The sequence below is a fragment of the Carassius auratus genome, unplaced genomic scaffold (assembly GCF_003368295.1).
Source record: "Carassius auratus strain Wakin unplaced genomic scaffold, ASM336829v1 scaf_tig00216461, whole genome shotgun sequence".
NCBI lineage: Eukaryota > Metazoa > Chordata > Actinopteri > Cypriniformes > Cyprinidae > Carassius > Carassius auratus.
The window spans coordinates 96,010-114,438 of record NW_020528584.1 but is presented as its reverse complement, the minus strand read 5'-3'; the positions used below and the strand labels follow the sequence as shown (position 1 = coordinate 114,438).

Genomic DNA, 18,429 nt, shown 5'->3' with positions numbered 1-18,429 from the left:
CAGGCTACCTGCTGCTTTCAACAAGATAGTTGCAGCTTTGTAAATAAGCAGGAATGAGAATAATTAGGTTAAGGATAGGATATTATGTAATTGGGATGGGATGTAGAGGGTGTGGGTGAAGACTAACTATATGTTTTAAATCAGTTGTGTTAAACAAGAGACAGACTGTGATTTGTTTTTTAGAACATGGATAATTTAATATAAGTTGTATAAAATCATTTGGGATGTATTGATCAGTGTTTGTTGTTTTCAGGAAGCAAGAGACACCTTCTACTGACCATCCTATAAAATTTCAACATTTAATTTCCATATGTAATAAACCAAGATGGAATTAACTTGCAAACTTGACATAAGTTATTCCTTCAAATCAGAGATTAAAGATGAAAAAAGATCAAATTAAGATAAATAAATAACAACTATTTACAGCAGGTAATGTCAGGTGACACTGTAAAAGTTCATAATAACTATTACAGCAGGTAACTTTTGGTGACTTTGTTAAGGTTCATAAACAAAAACTATCACAGCAGGTAACTTCTGGTGACTTTCAGTAAGATCAGGGTCATGTGGATCTGATCACCCTCACAGCTGTCCACTGCATCACTGGGGTCATCGATACATCTGTGGAAATAATTAAACATTTTTACATTAGTACTTACAATATATCATGAGAATTAATATATTATGTGACCCGAACTTAGAACTGTGTGTGTGTGTGTGAGAGAGAGAGAGAGATGCATTAGAGACAAAACTGTATACACACTGTTAACTGTAGTGTTCAAACGTAGGTCAGTATCTGAATGAGAAATGTAGCTAGCTGGCCTGCCATCACCTGCAATCTCTGTAGCAGGAATAATGTGAGCTATTGTAATGTACTATAATATCTTGTACTACCGTAAATATTAAATAAATAGGTGGACAATGGTAATAATGGAACATTCGTTGTACTTTGTTAACTGCCTGTTACTGATCATAAATGTATTCATAGAACGGACTTCATAAATCTAACGTTAGGCGAGCAAACACATAGCTAGTTAAGGTTAGCTTACCCGAATCTGACAACCTTTTCATCCCCGGCGTGACCTATTTAACGGGACATCATAGTCGAGCCATTTCTCGGGGTAAGGGTGTTCGTCAGTCACCTTTCCGTCCATGAAATGGTACGAACACACATAAGAGCGCTTGGGTGGGCGCTTCAAATTTTTTTAATACAATTGTTATGCAGCCCCTAACTGAGCATATATCATACTTCTGTTCGTTCTGCGTTCTGTTATCTAGCCAGCCACTAGCTTAGGTACGTTACATCCGGTCCCTCAGCCGGAAGTAAGATGACAAAACGAGTGCAATGGCGGCACCGTTGTTGCCATGGAAAATAAGGTGAATAGCTGGACATACTGTTTTTCCATGCAATTCTAAAAACTTCTAAGTTAGTTTTTCTCCATTTGCGTTCAAGACTACAAGTTACTTTCTTGAGAGAGTGAGTATTACTGTTATACCATGGTACAGTACGTTTTTCTCTAACTTTTTTCAATTTGATTGGAGCAACAGCTTCTAAAGTATTAGAGAAAATAGTGCCCATGTTGTCAGTAATTTCTTCTAATTCATGTGTATTTTTGGGTACAAATAGCAGTTGAGATAGATCAGGCAGGTTATTTGCGAATCTTTCTTTGGTGGCTGGAACAATAGTTCTTCCCAGACGGTATCGCTGTGACATATAGTGTAGAAAAGGCCAGCCAAGTAAAGTGCCATTAGTGCCCTCTTGTGACTTTAAGAGGTATTACACTGATTTATCAGTATTCCCCTTTAACGATCCCTTTAACAGTGTTAACAGTATTGACAGGACACAGTTCAAAGCACGGACATTCCTCGCTGTTGTTCAAGCTGTTGTTGTTTTCTACTGAGTGCGTTCATATACAAGTGAGTGATTGTGTTTGTTATTCATCTTTAAATTGCTGTATTTGAAGGCATAAGTTTGTGTTATATCTAATTTCTCATTCTAATTATTTATGTGCACCATACTCATTGTGTATTGCATCATCCATATACGGCGCTAGCGCTAGTAATGCATACGAGATACGGTTATATAGTGATATTGGTGTATAATATCGTAAACTTAAAGTCACTTTGGGTTTGAGTATGTTATTATTTACTGAATAAGTGAGATTGTTTGTGGTATTTAAGCCATAATTAACGGTTCTTCCGAGCTCAATTGCCAAAGAATGTCATGCAATTTCCACAAGTGCTAATCTAGTCAGAACATGTCTGAAACGATCTTTATATCACTAATTTGCTAATAGGCTATATTGCTATTATGTTTAAGTATAGATATTATGTATATGTAACAGAGTGAATTCATATTTCATTACTAATTGGTTCTTGTTATTTCTGTTTGTTTAGAACCACTCACTCACTCATATTAAGTTACACTCCAAACTACTCTGTACTACTCTGCCATACTCTCTGCTGCCTGTACTACAATCATCCACTCAACTAAATTCAAGAACTGTAAATGCTCTACAAGTCTGAAATCATTAAAGTGTACTTCGTCTCTGACCCAGACGACTTATGTCTGCTCAATTTCCACCAGCACCCACAATAGTCTACCTCACAAATGGTCCTTCGAGCCGGAATGAAGAGCTGTCATAAGAAAGATGCATCACAGTGATCCAGATCATAGACCTGACCTTCCTGAGCCTGCAGTCAGACCCAGACGAGTGGTGCGGCTCCCTAGTTACCTGTCAGATTTCGAGCTCACTGATCATCAACGAAGATTACAGTCAAGACAGAAAGTAGATACTTATTCTGAAATGAGTGATGATTCAGAAAATCAAGGAGCGACTGCAGCCAAGCTCACCAACACCTTCACTGAGTATGGAACAGGTAGGCAGCCATGGCAGCCGCTGACAGAGTGGAGTCACAGTAGAGAGTATGAACAACAGCGAGCACCTACTTCACACATTCCTGAGCTGTCATCGCAAGTTCTAGCAGAATTCCAGCAGTTGCGGAAAGAGACAGAGGAACTAAGACGTCATTCCTATGAGCAGATACAGAGACTGAAAGAGAAGAACGAGGCCCTGGAAACTCAGTTGAGCCTACTTGCAATGAGTGATCGACCCAGTCAGTATCCACCGAGGACATCTTCCCCTGTTCCTCAACCCCGCGCCAATATTCCGCCTGTCACTACAGATGCCAGGCCTATCCCTCTGCCTAGATCCAAGCTACCACCTAGACCGAATGAGAGTGCAGCAGATTCACTCAAACAAGATCGACTACATGACTTCGAACAGATGCTTCGGCAGCTGGAGATGATATCACCGGCAACTCATGCACGACCCTCACAACACCAGTCCTTTCCCCATAGATCTAATGACAGAGCTGATGATCGTAGTATTGGCTACAACTCAACCCAGTTAAGGCTTCCCTCCAATCAAGAGAGTACGTATAGGGGACCAGCTCCAACCATCCCAAACTTTGTGAAGCCAGATCCGAGAGAGTTTTCCCGCCTGCGCATCCCTTTGGAGAACATTCTGCCAGCAGACGCTACAGAGAGATTTAAGTACCAGATCCTAGTTGATCACCTAAAGTTGGAGGAAGCTCTGTTGATTGCAGACTCCTATTGCAACTCATTATACCCCTTCACAGATACCATGGAGGCACTTAATCAACAGTTACGGACAGCCTCACCAGTTGGCCCTTCAGAGAATAGCCGAGCTTATGGATGGTCCAAACATCAGCCAAGGTGACGTGAGAGCCTTCCGAATGTTTGCATTGAAAGTTTGTTCTTTAGTTAGTATGTTTCAGCAGCTGGGAAATAAAGGCTACATGGAGTTAGAGTGCGGTTCCCATGTATCAAGACTGTTGTGTAAGCTTCCACATGATCTGCAGACTAGTTTTAGACGGTCGGTCCATCCCCAACAAGTTCCCATCCCTACCTTGCTCGATCTCTCAGCATGGTTAGAATTCTAGCTGCAAGTTCAAGAAGACAGTACCAGATTCTATCCTTCAATGAGTAGGCCAATACCCATAAACAAGAGGGGACACCAGAGAGACACAAGACAACCAATGAAGGCCACAAGTATCTTCCTCGGTACAGAGACAGACAGCTGTGACATGCCAGGTAAAGCTTCCGACCCTAAGCCCCGAGACAGGAAGATGTTCTGCCCATATTGCGATGCTCAAGACCACTACTTAAATGGGTGTGCCAGTTTCCAAAGACTTAACAGAGATCAGAAAGTGCATTGGATACAATCGCAGAAGAGATGTTGGCGGTGTGGACGAACCCATCAAGCCGCACAGTGTAACCTTAAGACACCCTGCAAAAGTTGTACATTCTCCATGAGGTTAACGATCGATCCTTTGTGAAAACACCTGAGACACCTAAGGTTGGACCCTCAGAGAATTGCTTGGTGAACACGACTACAGAGACACTGTATCTTGATCGGCCCACCGACAGTCGACGTGTCTTACTAAAGATCTGTAAAGTACTCCTCCGAAATGGCAATCAGTGCTTAGAGACGTACGCTCTCTTGGATGACGGGTCAGAACGCACCATCCTCCTTCATTCAGCAGCCCAGCAGCTTGGATTGACTGGTCGACCCGAAGAGCTTGTTCTACGTACAGTCAGACAAGACCTTCACATCCTGCATGGGGCTTCAGTAACCTTCACAGTGTCACCAGCTTCCCAACCCAAGACTTCATTTAAGATTCGTCAAGCCTTTACAGCTGAGACATTGGGATTAGCTGAGCATACATATCCAGTCGATGAGTTACAATGCAAGTATAGACACCTACAAGGTCTACAGTTGCCACCTGTTGAATCAGTCCAACCACTCCTTCTTATAGGGTCAGATTACCCGCACCTCATAACTCCAGTAGAACCAGTTCGTCTAGGCCCACCTAACGGTCCTGCCGCTATCAAGACCAGATTAGGCTGGACCCTGCAAGGTCCCACTCAAGAGATCAAGCATTGCCTTGCCAGCCAGCAGTGTCTCTTTACGGCTACTTCAAGCTCGTATACCAACCTGTACCGACAAGCTGAGAAATTGTGGCAACTAGATGTGCTCCCGTACCGCAGTGAGAAGCTCATTACCCGCTCTAAGCAAGATCAAGATGCCCTTTCACTGCTCGAGGCCAAGACTACTAGAGTTATAGTAGATGGAGTAGCCAGATATGCCACACCCTTATTAAAAGTGAAGGATATGCCTCTCCTGCGAGCTTCCCCAGATACCACTCTGCCTTGTCTCAGAGGAATTGAGAGGCGATTATTCAGAGATCCAGCACAAGCAGCAGCCTACAAGTTGGAGATGAACAAGTTGAAAGAGGCAGGATATGCACAAGTGATACATCCTGAACAATTGGAGCAAGTTGAGGAGTCATGGTACATTCCCCACCATATGACACATCATAACGGCAAAAACAGAGTCGTCTTCAACTGTTCATTCCAACACGGAGGGAAAAATCTTAACCAGTTGCTTCTTCCTGGTCCCACACTGGGTCCTTCTCTGATGTCTGTCCTCCTGAGGTTCAGTGCACACACTGTTGCCTTGAGTAGCGATATTCGGGGCATGTTCCATCAGGTGCGACTGCTACCAGAGGACCGCCCACTGCTACGATTCCTCTGGAGAGACCTCAAAAGAGATCAGCCCCCCCAAGTATATGAATGGCAAGTTCTTCCATTTGGGACAACATGCAGCCCTTGCTGCGCAACTTTTGCCCTCCAAAAGCATGTCATTGACCACAGTCAGCCAGCCGAAGATGTCAGAGAATGTATACAGAAATACTTCTATGTAGACAACTTCCTCCAGAGTTTCCATACCCAAGAAGAAGCCATGGCACTGGCATCTAAGTTGCGAGACCTCCTAGCCACAGGAGGATTTGATCTAAGACAGTGGGCCAGCAACGTCCCTCAAGTACTGGACTCTATCCCATCAGAAGCCAAGTCAAGTAACTTAGTATTGCGGCTGACCCAAGAGCAACCAGAAGCACAAGAGTCAGCACTTGGACTACTCTGGCACTGTACCTCTGACACACTGTCATACAAGTATCGCCCCATTGAAAGCTCTGCGCCTACTATGCGTCATATTTACAAGGCTCTAGCCAGTCAGTATGATCCCCTGGGGTACATTGTCCCTTACACTACGAGAGCTAAAGTCTTAGTCCAGCGTCTGTGGGACAAGAAGAGGGAATGGGATGACCCTCAACTTCCAGAAGAACTGCTCCAAGCCTGGCGAACATGGGAGCAAGAGTTACCAAACATCACGCAAATCTCCATTCCCAGATGTTATGTCACTTTAAAGTTGGATAACCCCCTGAGTATCAGAACTCTACACATTTTCTGCGACGCTTCAGAGCAAGCTTATGGCTCAGTAGCCTACATCCAAACCCTCAGTCCTCAAGGAGAAAAGGAGATAGCTTTCTTGACTGCCCGTTCCAGAGTTTCTCCAAAGAAACAACAGTCCATACCTCGTCTTGAGTTGTGTGCCGCTATGACAGGAGCACAACTAGCCAAATTACTGAAGGCAGAGCTCAGTGTTCCCATACATCAGGTCACGCTCTGGTCAGATTCCACCACTGTGCTAGCATGGATTCAAGGGGATTCGTGTCGATATAAAGTCTTCGTCGGAACGAGAATTGCAGAAATACAGGAGTTAACAGACCCCAAGGATTGGCATTATGTTGATTCCAAGTCTATTCCGGCTGATGACATCACTAGGGGCAAGACCTTGGCTGAGTTAGCCAAGTCAAGCCGATGGAGTCAAGGCCCATCATTCCTTCACCTGCCCGCAGATCAGTGGCCTCAGAGTCCTCTCCTACAGCTACCCACTGAAGATTCAGAGCTGAAGCAGGTCACATTCTGTGGACTTACAGTTCCTGTCACCAACCCAGATTTGCCTGACTGCACTCAATTTGGATCTTATAAGGAACTACTAGCAGCTACAACTAGAGCCTTGCATGGGGCGGCTACCCCTACTGAAGTGCTAACAGCTGAGGATTATAGAAAAGCCGAACTAACCCTCCTTCATCAAGCACAAATCCATAGTTTCCCTATCGAAATGGCCCATCTTAAGTCAGGAAAACCTCTACCAATGAACAGTCGTCTTTTGTGCCTTGCCCCAGAGTATGACAGCAGTACCCACCTCATCAGAGTTGGAGGTCGTCTCCGAAGAACAGAGCAGTTAGACGAATCCGCCATACACCCTATAGTCCTCGACCCTAAGCATCCCCTGAGCAAACTCATCATCCAGGACTTTGATGAAATTCTACACCATCCAGAAGCAGAGAGAGTGTTTGCTGAAATCCGTCGTAAGTACTGGATACTGAGAGGCCGAGAAGCTATTCGGCATCACCAGAGAACATGCTTAGGCTGTCAACAATGGAGAGGCCAGCCCAGCATTCCCAGGATGGCGGACTTGCCTCCTTCAAGACTGCGTTTACTTCAACCACCCTTCTACTCTACAGGAGTGGATTGATTCGGCCCTTACCTCATCAAGATTGGGCGCAGACATGAGAAACGATGGGGTATCATATTTAAGTGTCTAACAACAAGAGCTGTATACCTGGACCTGCTCTATCAGATGGACACAGATTCATTCTTAATGGCCCTCCGAAGATTCATCTCTCGTAGAGGCAAGCCATTTGAGATCATCTCTGACCAAGGTACAAACTTCAGAGGTGGCAAGAAAGCACTACAGGAAGATTTTGCTGTGCTCCATCCTTCCCTCCAGGAGCAATTAGCAAGCCACCAGATTAGTTTTAAGTTCAACCCCCCAGGTGCCTCACACTTTGGGGGCTGTTGGGAGAGAGAAATAAGATCCCTAAAATCAGCTCTCTGTTCTAGTATAGGGGATCAAATTGTGACAGAGGAAGTACTGCGTACTGTGCTTGTTGAGATTGAAGGCATTCTCAATTCGAAGCCAATCGGATATACGTCCTCAGACATAGCGGACCTTGATCCAGTCACTCCCAACATGTTGCTCATGGGGCGGCCTGACTCATCCTTGCCACAAGTAGTATACCCTGAATCAGAGTTGCTGAGCAAACGGAGATGGAGACACAGTCAGCTTCTGGCAGACCAATTATGGAGACGTTTCCTCCGTAACTATCTCCCAGACCTCCAAGTCCGACAGAAATGGCACCGAGAGGCAGAGAATCTACAACCAGGCACAGTTGTCATGATTGTTGATCATCAATTACCCCGAGCTCAATGGCCAGTTGGACAAGTAACAAAAGTGTTTCCTGGGGAAGACAGGCGAGTCAGGACTGCAGAAGTGGAAGTCAAGAATAAGACCTATCTTCGTCCCATCAGCCGGCTAATCAGCCTCCCAGCTTTACCAGATTGAGTACTCTTTAGTACTATCCCTTTAACATACTTGATGCCTTACCTAAGTGCCTTATCCAAATTACACATTTCCACAGCAAATGTGGGGGCGGCTGTAGAAAAGGCCAGCCAAGTAAAGTGCCATTACTGCCCTCTTGTGACTTTAAGAGGTATTACACTGATTTATCAGTATTCCCCTTTAACGATCCCTTTAACAGTGTTAACAGTATTGACAGGACACAGTTCAAAGCACGGACATTCCTCGCTGTTGTTCAAGCTGGTGTTGTTTTCTACTGAGTGCGTTCATATACAAGTGAGTGATTGTGTTTGTTATTTATCTTTAAATTGCTGTATTTGAAGGCATAAGTTTGTGTTATATCTAATTTCTCATTCTAATTATTTATGTGCGCCATACTCATTGTGTATTGCATCATCCATATACGGCGCTAGCGCTAGTAATGCATACGAGATACGGTTATATAGTGATATTGGTGTATAATATCGTAAACTTAAAGTCACTTTGGGTTTGAGTATGTTATTATTTACTGAATAAGTGAGATTGTTTGTGGTATTTAAGCCATAATTAACGGTTCTTCCGAGCTCAATTGCCAAAGAATGTCATGCAATTTCCACAAGTGCTAATCTAGTCAGAACATGTCTGAAACGATCTTTATATCACTAATTTGCTAATAGGCTATATTGCTATTATGTTTAAGTATAGATATTATGTATATGTAACAGAGTGAATTCATATTTCATTACTAATTGGTTCTTGTTATTTCTGTTTGTTTAGAACCACTCACTCACTCATATTAAGTTACACTCCAAACTACTCTGTACTACTCTGCCATACTCTCTGCTGCCTGTACTACAATCATCCACTCAACTAAATTCAAGAACTGTAAATGCTCTACAAGTCTGAAATCATTAAAGTGTACTTCGTCTCTGACCCAGATGACTTATGTCTGCTCAATTTCCACCAGCACCCACAATAGTCTACCTCACATATAGTTAATATCAGTTATACACAGCATGCAAGATACAAGGAAATGGTCTGTAATATCATCACTTTGAGGTACAATATCTATAGCAGTAAGATCGATTCCATGCGATATAATTAAATCTAGTGTATGATTAAAACGATGAGTGGGCCAGTGACATTTCGCTTGACTCCAAAGGAGTTTATTAGGTCAGTAAATGCAAGTCCTAATGTATCATTTGCATTATCAACGTGAATATTAAAATCTCCCATGATTAGCGCCTTATCAACTGTAACTAGAAGGTCTGAGAGGAAATCTGCAATATTAGAATAGAATAAAAATTCTGTATACGGCCCTGGTGGTCTATACACAGTAGCCAGAGCAAGAGATACATTAGATTTCTTTTGCATGTCTGACAGAGTAACATTTAGCAGAAGTATTTCAAAAGAGTTAAACTTGTATCCTGTTTTCTGGGTAACATTTAGAATATCACTATATATTGTTGCAACACCCCCGCCACGACCAGTCTGACGGGGCTTATGCTTATAACAGTAGTTTGGTGGAGTAGACTCATTTAGACCAATATAATCATTTGGTTTTAGCCAGGTATATGAAATTTGTAATAGTTCATGTATGCTTGTTTTAACTCTATGATTTTGTAATAACACGTGATGTGCTAAACTGAGGCCGAACGCCTATAAACTATACCACAAAGTGAGCGGCGATGAGAAAATAAGATATCTGGACTTCACCAGTCTGTACCCTTTCTGTCAGCTACCCAATCGAACACCCCAAAATCATTTTCACAGATTTCGAACCGATTGAAAATTATTACGGACTTATCAAAGCCACCGTGTACCCTCCCCGCAACTTACTGCACCCCGCCCTCCCTTTAAGATCCCAATGAAAACTAATGTTTCCGCCATGTAGAACATGCGATCAAGACCAAAACCAGACCTCGAGCTGTACCCACATGGAACAGGAAAGATCGCTCTCGGGCTGTTGGGTCAGTATCGAGCTTTTAAAAGCCATCGAGAAGGGCTATGTGATAGCCAAGATAGACAAGGTTTGGCATTTTCCACAACGGTCAGACACGTTGTTTGCCAAATACGTAAAAACTTTAATGCGTTTGAAACAACAAGTGTTGGGCTACCCAGTGCCGGCCCGAGCCTCTTGGGTGCCCTAAGCAGAATTTGATTTGGGCCCCCCCCCTCCCACCACGCGGAGTCGCTTGTGCTTCAAGATTATTGACACAAATGTCACTGATGACATCAGGACAGCAGGATTGTATTGTTGTGCCCCCCTTCCTCAAATATGATGATGGAAAATAAACACCTACTATAGGGGTGAAAATATAACTTTAATCAAATAAAAAAGTAAAAGAGTAAATTGTATTATTTACTAATTACAATTGTACCATTCATCATTTACCTATGGCTATAACTTTATTATGACAAATTTATTTCGTAGTCTTAAGAATTCAGAAATCATGCAATGGGAAATTAAGCAGTTTTACTATGATAAAACCATGGTTTATTTTTTGTAAGGGTTGTGATATGCACGCTTTTTGTTGAAGAAATTATATAGGCTGTGCCATCAATAGCAAAAATAACAGCAGCAATTACATGGCATTTGGCTCCCTGTGCAGGCATTTGTCATAACATGTACATAAATTGTTTATTTTGTATGTGCCTACAATATGTATTTTAACAGTGTTATTATTAACCAATCATTATTGCCTCATATTTTTTTTATATAATGCAATAATTTGCCGATCTCATGGAGCAAGCTAGCGCTAACATTGAGCTGCAGCGCGTGTTCACTCAATACTGCCACCATTGTAATCTCAGTTCTATTTACATATTGCAAAATTTATTTGCACAGGGAAAGTCAAGGCGAACCATCAGCTTAAACGCCAATTATATGATCCTGTTTAAAATCCTCGGGACGTCCATCAAGTGGGGATGCTAGGTCGTCAAATGTACACTGGAAGCACAAAATACTTTATGGAGTGTTATTATGATGCGGTCGACCGACCTTTCGGCTATCTAATGATAGACTATAAAGCAAAACCTCCGGAGCAGTACCGTCTCAGGACAGGATTGCTTTCTGACCGTCAAGTGGTTTATATCTCGAAAAAAAGGAGAGCGTGATAACCATGTCCGCCAGACTTTGTAAGCATGTGCCGGTGTTAAAACTGCTACATAAAACCACTCCTAAACAACGACACCTTATTTTACAATCGGCGTCCGACAAATTAATTTTAGCGCTCTGCGAAGTGGCTCTAAACATCCTCTATGGCATCATTCCGGTCAACAGGCAACAAAAAAAAAATTGGCATAGCCGCCAAGAAACAGGTCCTCTCCTAAGCGTCGCTGTGCTGTTTCTCACGAGCTTGATTGCAAATCGTTAGGACGGAGTATGCCAAAAAGATGTATTTAGTCCCTCACCATCAACTGGATAAGCTCAAGAGTGAAAATGCTTGCAAGAATATTCAACAGACCATGGAGAACGATTTGGATGAAATAAGAAATATTTTACGCCACAACGATTTGAATCCTTACGAAAAAGTAAAACTTTACAGCCATAGCCTGAGCAGGTTTTTGACCATTGTTAAACAAGGGGATCGTGAGAGCGGTGTTTTACCGCTTTCGTTAACTGATCTTGATCCTGGTCATAAAGACGAATGACCGACTGTCGCTAATGTTGAAGACGGTAAAGCTTTGGAGGCTGTCGTCGACGAAGTTCTTAAGAATGTGCCATCGAGAAGTGTGAAAAACAGAAGATACATATTAGACAAGATGTCTAAAGCTAAAGGACTAAGCTCGTGGAACGAATCCGGGGAGTTTGTGTTCAGGGGTAAAGCCGTACAAGGTTCTCACATGGTCGATTTGTTAAAAAATGTTACGGCCCAGCAAAACGTTAGGGATGACCGGAGACCTCCAGGATGGTCAGAGTTTCTATGCGCCTTTGCTGAATTAAACATCCCTTTTTCTACGGTGCCGAATCAACAGGTCAGACGCACTATTAACTCTCTAAAGAGTAAACCAGTAGACCCCCAATCACTTCCTGATATACCTTATAAAAAAATAAAAAAGACCCAGAGATATTCACTTCACATGGCTCCGCAGTTCGTAGACTTGGCTCGAAACAAGAACCTGTAGAACCCCCATCACCACCTGTTAGACCTTATTAAAAAAAAGGCGAGGAGATATTCAACTCGGTTGGCTCCAGAATTTTAAGACTCGCTGTTTAAATCATTGGCTATCGGCCGAGGGCAATGGCTGGAAATGTAACGACTCCTTAGATTTTGTGTGAGCATTAATATGTACCTTATGATTAAATAAAAAATAAAAGACGATAAGAAATATAATGGTTTAAGATTTTTTATTTATAAGTCAAACAAGTCTGCACGCAATGAATGCATGATAACATTTTATCATTACAAACATGCGGTCTCAATCTCTTCACAAAGAGAGACAGCATTTTATCATTTTTAATATAATCATCGGTGTATAGTTTCATCACGTGGTTATAGTCGCGAACTCTGGCTAAATGATATAGAAAAAACACACAGTGCTGTCCGCAGGTATCTGATGAATAATCCTGGACGCGTCTGTCGGAATATAATACGTCGGCATTGTTACGTTCTACAGACTAATTTTATTCTGTATAGATGTATGTCTTCCCAACCACTAAGTGGCAGTCGTGCCCCCCATGCCTTATTTATATGCAGGTAAAGCCAGGTGAAGGGGATCTCCTGGAATGAAGGATGCTCGTTTGGGGAGTGGTCTTGTCGAAGTTTAAAAGCCTCATTGCGCTCAAGGGAAGAGAGTGCGTGGTTCTTTTGTTGTTTTGGGGCTAGAGCTAATAGTTGGTTGTTTCTAAGCTTTGCTGTTGTTCAGTTGTGATTGCGTGTAAAACCTTTCAACTTAATTCTTTGCCTTGCTGTTAACTTGTAAACATTGTTAAATTGATATAGAAACTTGTTTCTTTTTGTATTTATATTGATAGCAATTGTGGAAACGTATCTTCTGATTTCAATATATACATTATAACATACATAAAACGGGAAGTTCTAGGGAGTGGGTGCCCTCTTTTTTATTGTTTTTGAATCATTTTCTAGAGAGGGAGTAAGGAAATTATATTGTTGTTTATTTACTTTTTATTTCTGTAAGGTAAGTGTAGACCTGGTCACAATAGTTAGAGGCATTTTTTTTATTGTATTTTCTTTGGGATTTTCATCCACTCCTGAAGACTTAATACTTCCTTGTTTGTGTTTCATTTCATTTCATTTATTAAGATTCCCATTAGTGCCTGATATTTCAGTTGCTATTCTTCCTGGGGTATCCTCTTCATTACATCACAATTTACATAATTAACCATTTTATACATTATTCACACACATACACACACACCCACTCACACCCATCCTCAAACTGGACATCATCTACAATAACCCTATGCAATTAAATAAATAAACAAACAAACAAAAAATGCTATACATTTGAACATATAATAAATAGCTCTCCGATACAAACTATAAAACATCTTTCCATAATACCATAGTCTTCCAGAATCATAACTCTTGTGTGAAAAGAAACAATTTTAATTTCTTTTGAAAACAATTTATGTTATTTTCCAACAACAAAAATCCTGGTAATCCATTCTTTGCAACCATGGCCCGATAAAAAACTGTTCTCTGAAACTGATTAGTTCTGACTTGAGGCAGAACACATCGCATTCCAGTGTTTTGTCTTGTGCAGTAATTATGTTGATCAGCAAAAAATGTCAATTTTCTGTAAATTATTTCAGGAGTTTTTGTTTCAATGATATTATGAATAAATGATAAAAGACAATATTTCAATCTATATTTTACAGTTAACCATGCCAAATTATTGTGCATTGTGATTATATTAGTTGTATATGGACAACCCAGAACGATACGTGCCACTTTATTCTGTGCAAATTGCAATTTGTATAAATTATTTTCATTGATATTTGACCAAACAACTGACGCGTAGTCTAAATGAGCTAATATTAAAGATTGGGCTAATCGTTTGGTCAGCCATTTTGGAATACATTTCTTACAATATCTGATTATTCCCATACTATGACCCATTTTTTTTGCAATATTTTATTTATTTGGCTATTCCAAGACAATGAGCTATCCACAATTACACGCATTAAATGAATTTCTTCTACTTGCTGAATCACATTTCCTCCTACAGTATATCTAAGTGCAATGTTAATGATGGCTTAAGAAAATATTTTGACCCCAGTATCATACATTTTGTTTTACCTGCATTAATCAGTAATTTATTGTCAGTAATCCATTGTATGACCAAATCTAACTCCATATTTAACATAATATTTAGTTGATCTATATCTCTTGCTGATTGACACAATGTTGTGTCATCTGCATACATTGCCATGATTGCATGTTTAATTACAAGTGGAAAATCATTTGTGAAAACGGAAAATAAAAGGGGTCCTAAACAACACCCCACAACTCATTACTTCCACCTCAGAGTAGCTACCATTAAAGTAAACTGTGTACTCACGTTTTCTAAGATAGCTTTCAATCCATCTAACAGCAGTTGGTTCAAATCCATAACAAACTAACTTTTTTAATAAAATATTATGGTCTAGAACATCAAAGGCTGCACTTAAATCTAAAAATACTGTGCCCACTAGTTAAGGCCACTTAATATAAAGTGGGTCTGCCTGTTCCATTGCCACGATCTAGAGCTCCCTCTGGCACTTCTTCTGTGTGAAGTCCTAATCGTTCAATGTTAGATTCGCAATCAGGCTTTGATGTGAGTAAAAACATTGCATTAGTGCCAAACATTTTGTGAGATCGAAGTTGACGCTTATTTCACAGCATTTGAAGTGGCCAAAGGAGATGTGGGCCTTGTTACTGCAATGCAGTTTAGTAGGGAAGGCCCAGGAGGTTTCTTCAGCTTTGCCAATAGAGCAGTCTTTAGACTATGACATTGTTAAATCTGCAGTACTTCGAACCTATGAGCTTGTGCCTGATGCCTATCGCCAGAAGTTTCGAAATTTGTCAAAAACAGTCAATCAGACATTTGTAGAATTTGCTAGAGAAAAGAAAAATAACTTTGAAAAAGTTATTTTTCAAAGTTTCTGTCTAGCAAAGTTAATAGTTTTGAACAGCTGCAAGATTTGCTTTTGTTGGAAGATTTCAAGCGTTGCATCCCAGAGATGCAGCAGTTATTTGTGATGAATTTGTGTTGACCCATAAACAGGTGTTTTCTTCACCACGTCCAACTAGAAATCTGTCTTTTAGGGATGAGAGTAGGGAGAGAGGCATGCCTAAAACTCCTCATTCATACAGAAATGACATGTCAGTCGCTAATGGTCGTAGCCCAGTTGCTAAATTAAATGGAGATGGGCGTGTTTGCTTTTATTGTCTTGACCCCAGCCATTTAATTTCTGAGTGCAAGGCCTTGAAGCAGAAAAACTCTGCTGCCAAGACTAAAAGTGTAGCGTTTCTTCATAGTGCATCCACTTTTGATTCTCCACTTAAGTCCAAAGTATATGAACCTTTCATTTTGAACGGCTCTGTGTCTCTTTCTGTTGGTTCTGACTATAAGCCGATTCAGATGCTGAGGGACACAGGAAGTGCACAGTCTATGATTCTGAAGAGTGCTCTGTCATTCTCATCTGAGTCATATACTGGTGAAAGTGTTTTAATACAGGTCATTGAATAGGGTTGTGTCAAAGTTCCGTTGCACCAAGTCCATTTAAAGTCTGATCTGGTTGAAGGGCCCGTGAAGATAGCTGTCTGTTCTCAGTTACCAGTGAAGGGGATAAGTCTTATTCTAAGAAATGATCTAGCAGGTGAAAAGGTTTTTCCCTGTCCTGTGGTAACGGATGTTCCTACTGCTTGTGGTCCAAATGACATTGCAGTTTCCCTCCATCTTTCCTGTTTGTGCTGTGACTCATGCTCAGGCACGTAAATATGATGAAGTTGTTGAACTTTCAGACTCTTTCTTGATTCCTCAGAGTGAGTCAGTGAAAGTCAAGCTGTCTATTGACCCTGAACTTTTTTAATCTTATCTTGATGTCCTGACTGAAGTGGAGAAAATTCCTTTAACACTTGGTGGAGAACAAAAGTCTGATCCCACTTTGTCTAAGTGCATAAGTGCCAACTGTGCTGGTGAAAGAAGTCCTAAAACTAGAGTAGGATATTTTTGGGACAGCGATGTGCTAATGCGTGGGTGGAAGCGACAATATTCTGATGAGGATGAGTGGAGTACAAGCTACCAAATTGTTCTTCCACAAGGTTATCGTAGACAAGTACTGAAGTTGGCTCATGAGAATGTTTTGTCTGGGCATCACAAAGACTTTCCAGCAGATTTCAAGGTACTTCTTTTGGCCCGGTTTGAAGTCTGCTGTGTCAGGCTTTGTTCACTCCTGTTGTGTTTGTCAGCTCTCAGGTAAACCAAATCAGGTTATTTCTCCTGCTCCTTTGCAACCAATTCCTGTTGTGTGAGAGCCTTTTGAGAAATTCCTGATTGATTGTGTGGTCCATTGCCCAAGTCAAAGTCAGGTCATCAGTACATTCTAACATTGATGTGTGCTGCGACACGATATCCTGAGGCTGTCCCGACACATACTCTTAAAGGGATACTCCACCGTGTTTTCATATTAAACTATGTTTTTCCCTTACCTAAGACGAGTTGATACATACCTCTCTCGTCTCAGTGCGTGCACTAAATCGCTTTGGCACGCGGTGAAACTTTGAAAGCACTTAGCTTAGCCCATTCATTCAATATGGGCCAAGCAGAGAAGCTACCAAACACCTCCACGTTTTCCCTATTTAAATACAGTTACTCCCGTAGTGTAACTCGACCTAGGACGGTAACACAACACAAAACGTTGCGCTTTTCTAAGCGTGTAAAATGGATAACTATATTGTGTGGCGGAATACCATGGCAAGTGCTTGTAAGCACTTCATCTTGGCGCAGTAATATCTTCACTAGAGGGAGCGGGGGCCGGTGAGAGGATTTTTCATGAGTGAGGATATTACTGCGCCAAGATAATGCGCTTAAATAATTCCTCCATTTTGAGTGATTTGAAATCATATCTCTGGTATCTTCCTGTAGAACAATGTGAGGACATTGTAAATCTGATCCACAAGTATTCTACTTTATTTTCTGATGTGCCAACGCAGACTACAGTGTTGAAACACAATATCGATGTGGGCGAGTATAGGCCAATCAAACAACATCCATATCGGCTCAACCCAATGAAGCGTGAATTAATGAGGAAGGAAGTAGAATATTTGTTACAACATTTCCCAGTCAAAGCCCATGGAGTTCACCCTGTATTTTAGTTCCAAAACCTGACTCAACTGTAAGATTTTGTACTGACTACTGTAGGGTTAATAATGTAACAAAACCAGACTCCTTCCCCCTGCCACGTATGGAGGATTGTGTAGATCGAGTAGGCTCTGCTCATTACATTACCAAGCTTGATCTCGGTATTGGCAGGTACCTTTGACCCCATGGGCCTCTGAGATCTCTGCATTTGTCACCCCTGATAACTTCCTGCAATATTCCATTATGGCATTCGGGATGAGAAATGCCCCAGCAACTTTCCAACGGCTCATGCAGAGAGTTTTGTCAGGGGTGCCCAATTGTGAGGTATATCTGGACAACTTGGTTATTTACTCAATGTCTTGGGAGGATCACGTAAATAGCTTGGAACTAGTTTTCAAGAGGTTGGCTGAAGCATCATTGACCTTAAACTTGGCGAAGTGTGAATTTGCTAAAGCTATGGTCACTTATCTTGGTAAAGTGATTGGACAAGGGCAAGTTAAGCCAGTTGATGCCAAAGTGTATGCCATTGTTGATTTTCCCACCCCAACCAACAAGAGAGAGCTCCGACGTTTTCTGGGGTTGACTGGATATTACCGTGGGTTCTGTAGGAATTTTTCAGTGGTGGTATCCCCACTGACAGATCTGCTAAGTACGGCCAGAAAATTTGTGTGGGGACCTGAATGTGAACAGGCCTTTAATTCTGCAAAGATACTCCTTTGTAATTCTCCAGTGCTGTCTGCTCCTATCTTTTGACTTCCTTTCAAGTTACAAGTGGATGCCAGTCTCT

The 18,429-nt window shown here is 41.5% G+C and overlaps 1 protein-coding gene across 1 annotated transcript; it reads left to right on the top strand.

Annotated features, from left to right (window-relative positions):
• The first annotated feature begins 1,707 nt into the window (after positions 1-1,707).
• LOC113098260 (uncharacterized) lies at positions 1,708-4,309 on the top strand. Its single transcript, XM_026263275.1, has 2 exons — positions 1,708-1,914; positions 2,395-4,309. The coding sequence occupies exon 2, from the start codon at positions 2,649-2,651 to the stop codon at positions 3,738-3,740; it is 1,092 nt and encodes a 363-aa protein (XP_026119060.1). The 5' UTR covers positions 1,708-1,914; positions 2,395-2,648; the 3' UTR covers positions 3,741-4,309.
• The last annotated feature ends 14,120 nt before the right edge of the window (positions 4,310-18,429 follow it).

What these genes read in the sequence shown, in the direction of transcription:
- LOC113098260 (XM_026263275.1), top strand. Translation starts at nt 2,649, where the DNA reads ATGCATCACAGTGATCCAGATCATAGACCTGACCTTCCTGAGCCTGCA.